Raw genomic sequence first — 11,827 nt, forward strand, 5'->3', positions numbered from 1 at the left:
ACTACAAGTGTCGCTTAGGCCGGTATTACACTATCAAATTTCTTTGTCAAAGATATTTGATGGTGTAATAGGGAACTTTGTCAAATTTCGTCCAATATTTGATCAAATCTAGGGCCTCGCTGTAGATTTGATCAAAGAAGTCGCTTGTCTTCTGTTCACTGCAATGTGACCTGTTACCACATGGAGCACTAGCATCGCTACAGCGTTCTGTCGTCTGTAGTGTTTTTATAAACATTGCTGGTAAATACAATTGGTGTGTGCCGACAACTACAAAATTAATAGAGATGTATGAGGCTGATGAGGCGCTTTACAACGTGAGGCACCCTGAATACAAAAATACATTAAGAAGATTGGAGACCTGACCTGACCTGACGTGACGTGACCTAACCTAACCTAACCTAACCCTCTCCTGAAGCAAGGAATCGGAGAGTTACAGTGAGCCTGTCTTCTGCAGATGTAGCAGTTCTTAAGTGAATATTGTGCTTTGTGATATGAGGATCCACTTCACTGGGCACATACAGAAATGTATGATCATCCATTCTTAAGTAACTTATGTACGATTTGACGTCCTCCACTATAAGTTCATGTAAGAAGTTTGTTAAATGCTTTTATCGTGTAGTCGTAAAACCCACAGCATTCACCCAGGATGTTTCCTTCCCCCCCCCCCCCTCCCCGCCCCACTTCTCTTCCGCATGTGCACACAGTGCAATTGTGGTACATGCAACTGCTGCGATTAATAACAAGTTGTTGTTGTCAGCCATCTTTAACTTTGACGAAAAATATGATGACAGTGTAATACCCCTTCTAGCACTACGTCAGAGATCTTTGTCAAATATATTTGACGGAATATTTGATCACATTTTTGATCAAATCTTTGACAAAGAAATTTCATAGTGTAATACCGGCCTTAGCTTGATCAAAGAAATGTGTGGCACTGAGAAGCAACTCGACCATTGTACTCTTATTCTTTTTAACTCTCTAAACACATTGTGCTAGCTGCTAGCACTTCGGAACTCACGAATTCCGCTAATTTAATGTTACTTTTCGCAACAGCTCTGCGTAATGCTCGACGGTTTCTGTTCGTCAGTACATGAAGTCTGTCTGGTGTTGGTTTAGCTACGGTTGTTCCTTCGCGTTTGCACTTCAGTAACATCACCGACAATCGTATTGGGAAGCTTTAGAAAGGTTGAAATATCTCTGATGGATTTGTCACTCAGGTGATGTCCGGTGACTATTTCACGTTGGAAGTCACTGAGCTCTCGTGAATGACCCTTTCTGTTGTTACTGTTCCTCTACTGGCAATGCAGTAGTTACCGCCTCCTTTCACGCTGGTGGGCCAGCTCCTAGTGACGTCTAGTGGTCAGCTACACCTTGCATAGGTGTTTTCATATACTTTTGATCAGACTGTCTATATACGGGGAGTTTGCCAGACCTATGCTGCCAGTGTTAAATAAGCCAAGTTTATGTACCTTTATCTTTGAACCAATGATGATAACTCTAAATTTCTTTCAGATAACATATTCCTGTTATTTTTGTTGAGTGAAGCAGAATTAAGAAATGAAATGCACAAGAACCAAAGATACTAACTGATTAAAAATATGCAATTTTTTACATTCAGTATTTGCATATACAAATAGCTAACTTCATACCCATTCAAACTATGATTGTGCTTCAGTAGGTGTAGTCAGTTATGTTAAAGCTGCTAACAAAGTTTCATATTTCTATGACATGTATATTTTCGGATATGGGAACATTAAAAAAGTCATATTGAGAAATTAGAGTTTAAAGCTGAAAACGATAACAACTCACTCAGATTTTTAAACTGAGGTCCAAAACCAGATCTTATTGCTTGTCTCTCACTTGTTCTAGAACCTACTCGCATCGGGCTGACCTTGCTTCTCTGATGCTGAACTCTGTTGCATGCTGTGACTTGGCAACTCTTAATTCGCATAAAAGTTGCAGCCCCTTTATGGTATGACAGCCAAGGCTGATGCAGAGGTTTATTAGCACCCTTATTCTTCCTACATTTGTGTCACAGAGTGACGACACAACATCACTGACACCCCATGTCAGATTATTTACCCCCACAAAGATATTCTTGGACACCCATGTCCCAGTCATATTTTTGAATGACTGATTTGGATACTGAGTGTGCTCATGTACAGACATTCAGAGGAGGTCCGTGTGAGCTATGGCCTTATAAATTGGCGTCATGGCTGCCATACAAACTTCAGCAATAGAACCCTTGTGCTCGAAACACGCTCCTGAACATCAGCAATCCAGAATGTACTCCATGATTTAGGTCCAAAGGAACAAAGTGAATGTATTGGTGTCCTGTTATGTGTCTGTGGAAGTATGTGGCCGAGAATATAATCATTTCTGTTATTCCTGGAGGCCATTACATAATACGGCTAAAGACCATTTATTCTTTTACCAGCCAGAGTTTGAATTTTGTGAGGCCAGGCGCACCCTATTCTAAACTCCAGGATACCTAACATTGAGCGCTGTATACATTCCATCCGTCGGTGGAAACGACAAGCATGTCCGTAAATAGGTCGCTTCACAGATAATGAAGTAATGTAAAAAAATTTAAAAAGAAATTCTATGCACCATACAAAGGTAAATTATATACCATTTTACGAAGGAAAAAATGAGAAACACCAAAAATTTCAGCTTTTTGCTTGTAAACTCCCCTGAAAGGTTTAACGCATTACATGCTGAATTTAACAACGCACACAAATTTCACAATAGCATCTGGACTAGCAGTTATCTGGACATTGTAGTATCTGTAGTTAACAACACACCATTCTTTCTCTCTAAAAATTCAGCCACCTCATACGCAACTATAGACTTTACGTCTATGCATACAAACTCACAAAGTGGAACTGCATTTAAAATCTTCATTCTTGGAGTCTATAAATTCCCTTTGAATCTAGAATAATTCAACCATAAAACGAAGACCATAAGACAGCTATAAATAATGGATTGCATAAAATTACTTTACATAGGTCAAACGGGAGAAGGGTTAGAAAACGGTTCCAAAACACGCTGAATGTTTCAGATATGATAAAGCATACAAATCTGCAATAATTACCGCAAACAAAACACGAGCCACCTAGTTTTCATAAACGATCTTCATCCATTCCAGGTTTTTCAGAAATGAAAGAAACTTGATAGATGTCTTATTAATGGCTTGTAATAGACGAAAATATGTTTAGGCCACAATAAAAGTCACTGACTAAGAATCCTCATTACGGCAGAATGAATTTTCACTCTACAATGGCGTATGCGCTGATTTTTAAACTTACGACAGATTAGAACTGAGTGCCACACTGGTATTTAATCCCAGAACCTTTGTCTTTCACTGACAAATGCACTCCCGACTGATCTGTTGTTTTGGTCCCAATAGTCTTTCACTGTGCTGGAATACATTGAGCTACAATGTTGTACAAATGTTTATACTCAGCTTATTCATTATCAGCGCATCCTTCAAACGATTTACTTTATGCAAAGAATAAAAAAAAGGCACTGACAGCATCAGTGCTGATATTGTATCCAAAGAGTATAAATATGTTTCCAACAAAATAGTTTGATTTTAACTTCTTCGTGCCGAGTGTTTTCTCTGTGCTAATTTGATGTATTGTTTGATCTTGTTTTAGATAAATTTAGGTAAATTAAACAGGAAATTTGTTACAATTGCAACCCAATTGATGGTATCATAGAATAAAAATTTTACATGTACTGCAAAAAAGGCGAAAACGTGCTATTGGTGATGTGATTTGTTCAAAGTTGTTGTAGATGAAAGCCATGCAGTCACACCTTGTGACATGCCCGCACTGATTTACTTTCACTAGCAAGTATCTCTTACCTACCAAACATGGCAAAAGTTCGCCTGCATACCTTGCGGGCCTTCGTGGGAGACAGGTTCTGATAAAGCTGTGAGGTCAGATTCGTAAGGTGTTCCTAGAGAGTTCAGTCTGTGGAACATTTTCCCTCCAAAAGCAAAGGTTCTGGCTTCGAGTCTGGTCTGACACACAGTTTCAATATGCCAGGAACTTTTAAGAGTCAATATGTCTCTTAGCATTTTTGTGCAGCTAGTATGCGAGAAATCACCCTCTAGACTTCACTCTTCACTATTTGTATCTGGTCATGGTCATTATGAACATTTCATCAATTATAGAAAGGCTTCCAGACTTCCAAAGCTATCAATGTTGATGAGGAAGTAGTGTCTACATGTTGTGTTAAACTCCGCATGTATTGTTGTCAACATTCTTAAATCGTTCAGACTCTCGACTCGTATGACCACGCCGTACGCCTAGGTTTTTCCTAGCCTGTGACCTGATCTTCGTGTCTTCATTCCTCCTGCATCCACCAACGGTAATAACATGTGAAACATGATCCAGTCTTAAGTCTCCCCTATCATGTGATTTATGGTACAGCCTTTACAGTCATCTCTATCGCCAGTTTAGTTAGCTTGAGTTTGTGAACTGGTACTGATATTGTTAGTAATCTTCATTTCACTTCATCAACCTCTTTGATAAACTTAAGCATCAACTTGTTCTTTCCCAGATAACAGTTCTTCACTTTGTTCTTTATTCGTCCATCTCTATAAGAGACATTTCACATTCTTTCAGTCTCGTCTTTCCTAGTTCCTACGATGAACGCATTGCGTTTGTATATATTGTACCAAACATTATGTTGCACAGACTGTTACTAAAGTGCTAGTCCTTTGTTTAAGTCCTTAACGCGAAAATATTTCGTATCACTTTCTTTTTTGTGCCGTCCTCACATTTGCTATTCATCTTGTTGACATGCACTTTCCTACCACTTCTCGGTGATATCATTATTTTTGTCTCTTTTTTGGTAATCCTTAGGTAATATTATGTGGTAAACAGTTCACCAGTCCCATTTAACAGTTCTTCCGAAATGTTGCGAGAAAAAAGGAAGGGAAGAAGACCGCATCTAATCACATTAACAATGATAGTTAATACACATTCCTCTTTCACTCTAATTCCTCTTTATCTTCTTTCATTTCCCTCATTCTTTTAATTATTTACAAACAGAGAAGACAGTAAGCTGAATTTGCGCTTATACGTTTTTGAACATGTACTAGTGTTTAATCATGGGCAGTTTTATAGTTCCCCTCTGTTATGAAAGGTACATCACTAATCTATTCCTGTTCTACAACTGACCTTGTCTGGAGCATTCCTGGGACTTTCCTACGACCACATCAGACATTATCTTTAGAGGCTAGAACATCATTTGGTGATGTCCACATTCCGCTACAGTGCCCATCTGTACCAGGCAAGGAGCGAGGGGAAAATGACTGTGACTATCTGCCTGTATTCGCATCGTAACTGCTCATCTTTTTCTCAAGATCCCAATGCGAGGGATATGGTGGATGTAAAAGAATAGTTAAAACTATTCATCGATCACTGGTTGTCTGAATTTACTTAGTATTTTCAAAGTTGGCTGTGGTGCCTGTATTTACGGCAACGAACATTTATCACACTAACTTTCATCACACATCTAGCACTTCGTCACCCTTCAGCAAATGAAATATCTCCGAAACTCTGACAGGGTCGATATTCCTGAAGCAGGAAATTATTTGGACATTTTGGGCATGAGAAATGCGTTTGCCGTTTCTCATATTCAGCGCCTCATTAGGGCGTACTGTGGAAGAGAGTGGTCCATCAGTCTTCTGACTGTTGTGATACGGCCCGCCATTAACTCCTCTTTTGCGTCAAACTCTTCATCTCAGCTATTTGTTGGGTGTATTCCATTCTGTCGTCCTCTACAGTTTTTACTCTCTAGTATCATAGACTTCATTCAGTGACGTCTAAAACTTGTTCTATCACCCTCTCTCTTCTTCTTCTGAATGATTTCCATATGTTCTCTCTTTGCCAATGCTGTCGAGAAACTCCACACTCCTTATCACTAATATTCATCATCATTCTGCAGAACCAAATCTTCAGCGCTTCGATTCTCTTCTTTCCCTATTTTCCCTCAGTACACGATTTACTTCCATATACTGTTGTGCTCCAAACATTCTTAGCAATTTCTACTTCAAATTAATGCCGATATTTGATACTAATTTTCAGCATCATTCTGTAGCACCACATCTTAAATGGTTCGATTCTCTTCTTCCCCTGCTTGACCAAAGTACCTGATGCAGTTCCAGACATCCTCAGCAATTTGTTCTTAATATTAAGACCGATATTTGATACTAGTAGACTTGTTTCCTCCTCGAATACTCTTTCTGCTTTTATGTCTTCTTTGTTTTGTCTGTCGTATGTTATTTTGCTTCGAGGGTGGCAGAATTCCTTAATTTCATCTACTTCGTGGTCACCAGTTTATCGTTATTCTTACTTCTGCTACACCTCAACCGCTCCATGTTTCTTCGTTTTTCTCACTCCATTTCTGTACCCAGTGGACTTTTCATTCCATTGAGCGGGTTCTGTGTTCAGGAAGTGTATTCGCAATTGCGAATTTGTGCCGAACAGGGACTCGAAACCGGATTCCCGTTTCAAGCGAGCGGTTACCTTAACCGCTTCTCTGCTATCCATGCCCGAATCACGGCCACAAGTCTTATACGACTTCACCGATGTCACGACGTGGATTCGTACGTTACGTGTATTCCGTCCAAGGACGACATATTTATTGAGAGTCGAGGGCCTGGTATTGGCGAATAAACACGGAATGCTTGTCAGAAGTAATATTGCATCGTTGCATCGTACTTCTTAATAACATAGGCACTGCTGTTTCGTATTTATTGGCCAATACCAGGCCCTTCCTAGACGAAAATATACGTAACGTACGAGTGCAGGTTGTGACACACAGACGACGACATATGGAAGTCTGGATCTACCCGTGATTCGCTGACGGATAACCGAAGCCGTTAAGGTGGTCGCTCGCGTAAAACGGGAAATCCGGGCTCGTGTCACGGTGTTGCACAAATTTTCGTCGTCATTCCAATATACAGCCGATGGTGGTTCATATTCGAAATTGCGAATACATTTCCTGTATTTCTTGGCGGCTATAGTCGCTGGAGTGCCTGTTCCTTCGAACAAGCATGCATATCCTAAGGAACATTGTATTGTACTTAATAACATAGGCACTGCTATTTTGCATTTCCTGTGCTTCACTTTCACCGAGGATAGTAATGTCATCAGCGAATATTGTCAGTGACATCCATCCATCATGCATTTTAATCTCACCTTTGAATCGGTGACATCCATACATCATACGTTTTAATCCCACCTTTAAATCTTTCTTTTCTTCGCGTCGTTGTTTCTTCGATGTGTAGATTAATGGTAGGAGCTTGTAGATTAATGGTAGCAGCTGACCGGCACACCTTTTTCACATTGAGTATCTCATTCTTGGTCTTCCATTCTTAATGTTCTCTCTTGGTTTATTTATTTATTTTGACTCCATTCTGGTGTTCACGACAACAGCTTCACGATCACGCGAGTTATCATCCATCAGGACGTAGCCGGCCGGGGTGGCCGAGCGGTTCTGGGCGCTACAGTCTGGAACCGCGCGACCGCTACGGTCGCAGGTTCGAATCCTGCCTTGAGCATGGATGTGTGAGATGTCCTTAGGTTAGTTAGGTTTAAGTAGTTCTAAGTTCTAGGGGACTGATGACCTCAGCAGTTAAGTCCCATAGTGCTCAGAGCCATTTGAACCACGGCATCAGGACGAAATTGACACCAAAGTGCTGGCTATGCCGCCCCATTGTTGTCTGCAGAAACTGGTGCCTGTATCGTAGAGCAGTGAGATTGTCCTCAACAATCACGAGAGGTATTCGGTGGCCCCATGTAATGCCATCCCAGTACATCACTCTACCACCACTTTGTTGCACATGTGGGGCACAGTCGATTACCGGATTGTCTCCAAACACTTTGTCTGCGATTGTCAGGATACGCACAGATCCGAGATTCGTCCGTAAACAGCGCCCGGCGCCAATACTGGGGCGTCCATTGTGCACTGTTTTTTGCCCATTTCTAACGGAGTCATTGGTTTGATGCGATGCACGTCCTATAACATCTTCTAACGCCGAATTCTATTCTGGATCATTCAGCCAACGGTTCCTTTGACTCAAAAGTCGTAGATATGATCATCCTGCGCACCTGTAGAGAAATGACGGCCTGTGCGGTGAAGCCCTGAGCACTACCTGTCAATTCTCACCGATTCCAGGTCGATAAGATACCACTTTGACTCCGGTGCACACGTCGAGGAACTTTCCTGGTTGACAAGCCTTCTGCAGCTAACGTGATGATGTTGATCCGAACATTGGTCGCGACTGTCTTTCGTGGGATAGTGGATATTTACCCTACTGTTCCGTTGACGTCTGTAATGCGTCCCTACTGGTGCTTTACTTTCAAGTGAAATGCTGCAATCCGGTAGAGTGCGGCATTCTACACCTAGATAGCGCATGTGTGTGTGTTTACAAACAACATCAGTATAGGAGCAATTACAATAACAGCACACCTGCACGTCATATCAGTGTGTTGCAAGAGGAAACTTAGTTTTCACAAACACTGTTATTTGCAGTGCAGCCTCTTTCATTTAGGGTGTGCAGCTTCGCCTTGAAGTATCAAAAAATGGTTCAAATGGCTCTGAGCACTATGGGACTTAACTGCTGAGGTCATCAGTCCCCTAGAACTTAGAACTACTTAAACCTAACTAACCTAAGGACATCACACACATCCATGCCCGTGGCAGGATTCGAACCTGCGACTGTAGCGGTCGCGTGGTTCCAGACTGTAGCGCCTAGAACTGCTAGGCCACCCCTGCCGGCTTTGAAGTATCAGAGTCACACCTGCTGACAGTGAAGTTATCCTTTCCTCGAAGCCTTTGCGTAATTATGGGGAAAAGGGTATGTGATGTAGTCGGACGTTTTGGATAGCGATCTTAAAAAAGGCTACGAGCAGCTCTTCAATTACCGTAGGCTGCGCCATACGGATGGCTCATGTCGGTATGTTCTACAAACGTATACTCAGATACGTTGCTCTAATACTCAGACACGTGGAAGAAGCTTGAACCAGGACAGAGTGGTAAGGTAAACGTCAAATGACATCAGCCGATCCAACGCAAGCATACCCCGCTATAAATGCCCTGTCGCACACCTACCTGGCAAACATGTTTTCAAACGCCTGTAGCTAATCATTGCCCTCTAGAAGTCCTAGAAGATTGTAACGGATGTTTCCGATCACCCTGTATATCATTCTCTCAGTAACATTACATTCTCTTCCGACCACTCATCACTCACGCAGCTCGTTTCAACGGTTAAAGCAAATCGTATGCAAAACATCAGATGAATGTACTAGCTTCGAAGCAGAGAAGGTGCGAACTTCCTTTGGTTGTTCGCTGAATGACCGACGACGACTGGGATACGAGCGAGCACCAGCGAATGAGAATCGAACGCGGCCGTAGGCTGTTCGTTGGAGTTCGCCTACAGATTGCACTAGAGACCATTCGCTGATGCTCATTCGCTTGTGTTCGCTCCGGTGTAAACCGAGCTTTCGATTAGTGGTTAATGTTACTGTACATTGTTAGCGTGGATGTGTGCGTACGAGAGAGGTTATATATGCTTGTGCTGAGTTATTTGTGACTGGTTTGTTTCAGAGAAACCGGGGATGCTGGACCTGAAAGGAAAGGCCAAGTGGGAGGCGTGGTCTGGCAAGAAGGGCATGTCTCAGGACGAGGCCAAGGAGAAGTACATTGCATACGTCAGGGACACACTCGAGCCCAAGTACAAGTGATCCAATGTTTTTGTTATAACCAAATAAAATAAACATTTATTATCGTTCATAGTTTCTTTTCTGACCCGAACAAGTATCATTAAAAACCTCACCCTACACTTACCTCAGCGGACTGGAATTCCTTAAACTAAGTTCTCTGAATGTGGAGCAGCACGATATTCTAAGATAACCATCACTATATGGATAAACCCCAGGTTTCGGCCATGTTTGCACCGGCCTTGCTCTGGGTCGAGTGATGGACATTGTGGTGTACTGTTTTTTTTCTTCATACTTCCGTTCTCTACCCCTTGGGTAGAGCGAGCTGTTTGAGATAGTACCTATTGAAGAGTCCAGTTCTTTTCATCCGATACCAGGCTGGGCTATGTGATAGTGGGGCGCAGAGGGAGCCCAAGTTGGTAATATGTGAGAGGAAGGGCATCCACTCATCTCTACCACTAACATTGCCAAATCCAGAGTAACATGCAGACTCCGTCACGACGAGGTAAAGAAAATAGAAAAAAAAGACTGAGAAATATGTTACGGTACTGTCACTAGAGCCAGCCAGTTTCACACCACGTACGGGATTTTTGTAGTTGTTTCTTCATCGAAATGCTATTAATGTTGTCTTCTAAGCACATAAGTTAGTCAAAGATAAAGCCTAATGTACATTTTCCAATCATTTTAACATTCAGAATACCAACACCTGCGTCTGCTGGAAGGTATCTGAATTAATAAAAACATGAACTGAAGTACTCTGTTTCTGATTGTATGCCAGAGCTGCGATAATGAATCAACAGTTGTGAAGTGAAAGCAAAGCTGTACCGTAATAATAAGTAATTGTCATAACGAAAAGGGAAGTATTTCATACTGTAAAAGTTAGTAATCTGACAGCGAGAATTTTGAACAGTATAAACTGCCTGAATAATTAACTTGGACATGAAACCTAGAGTAATTGACTTTGCAAAATTTGATCACAAAAACTGTGTCTAAATAACGTAAGTTGGTTCTGATTGAATAAATAAAAAAATTATAATCTTTTCTCCTTACCTCTATTCTGCGCAAATCTGGATAACGCGCGCCGCTATGCTAAAGGTGCAAATTATTGTATCTACACAGAGATAATCAAGAGGTGCAATGAGTTCTTTGTTAATTGCAAATCGAACATACTTGGTTGGGTCATCCATTAAAAAGAATTGTAAGAAAAAGGTTGGTAATGAAATATGCGCAGAAATAACACTGTTTTTTTGTATATTGAGACAAAGTGCTCAAGGCAGATTTTAAATTTAATGAACTTCTTAACATCCAAACAATACAGTTTCCTAACTCTCAAATCTAACAACTTTGAGTACAATAACCAAGTTCGTTCGATGGCGCAGCAATAGTGAAAAAAATAACATTGTTATTGTATTTACCTGACATTCCGTTAGATTTCTTCCGTCACAAATCAGTTTTATAATCATGTCGATTGAACAAAATAATAAACTTACACATTAAATTTGAATCATAATATTGCCGTGGCTTCGTCACTAACACAGGTTAACATCATCGGTCTAACTCTCACACACCTGAACTTCGACTCTGTCTCTACCACAGCTAAACAATGTCTGGTCCCACTGCACCCTAGCGCAGTTCAAAGATGTTAGCTGACTTCTGCGATGCAGCTTACAACATCGATGCTCGCTCACAATCGATTCAGTTACCAAAAATTCATATAAAAAATTATATATGACACCTATCACTGTGAGCCCCCATAACATTGCTATTAGATCTTTCCGACGAAGGTGTATCGTGAACAAAGGTGTGGGAAAACTTGATTATATTTTAGGACCTGAAAATCTGCTGCAGCTTACCATCAGTATCACACTAAACCACTTGCCGAGCTGCTGGACACACTACAGCTTTCAACGCGCAGCAACCTCTGTATCGATATCAGCATGCCATGATGTACATCTTGGAACCTCAATTTTTCGTTGTTCTGTAATGGTGTGGCCATGACTCAGGGAACAAGAGGTCTGCAGCTCAAACATGGCTAGTCCGATATGTCATTTACTCCATATTACTCATTTGTTTCTCACAGGAACACG

General features: G+C 41.3%; 1 protein-coding gene across 1 annotated transcript in view; it reads left to right on the top strand.

The window, feature by feature from the left end:
* The window catches only part of LOC126175885 (acyl-CoA-binding protein homolog), a 127,161-nt gene extending 117,350 nt beyond the window's left edge, over positions 1-9,811 (top strand). The window contains exon 4 of the mRNA XM_049922932.1: positions 9,628-9,811. Within this exon, the coding sequence (XP_049778889.1) occupies positions 9,628-9,764 (137 nt within the window). The 3' untranslated portion in view covers positions 9,765-9,811. The remainder of the gene's footprint in view (positions 1-9,627) is intronic.
* The last annotated feature ends 2,016 nt before the right edge of the window (positions 9,812-11,827 follow it).

The sequence above is a fragment of the Schistocerca cancellata genome, chromosome 3 (genome assembly GCF_023864275.1).
Source record: "Schistocerca cancellata isolate TAMUIC-IGC-003103 chromosome 3, iqSchCanc2.1, whole genome shotgun sequence".
Lineage (NCBI taxonomy): Eukaryota > Metazoa > Arthropoda > Insecta > Orthoptera > Acrididae > Schistocerca > Schistocerca cancellata.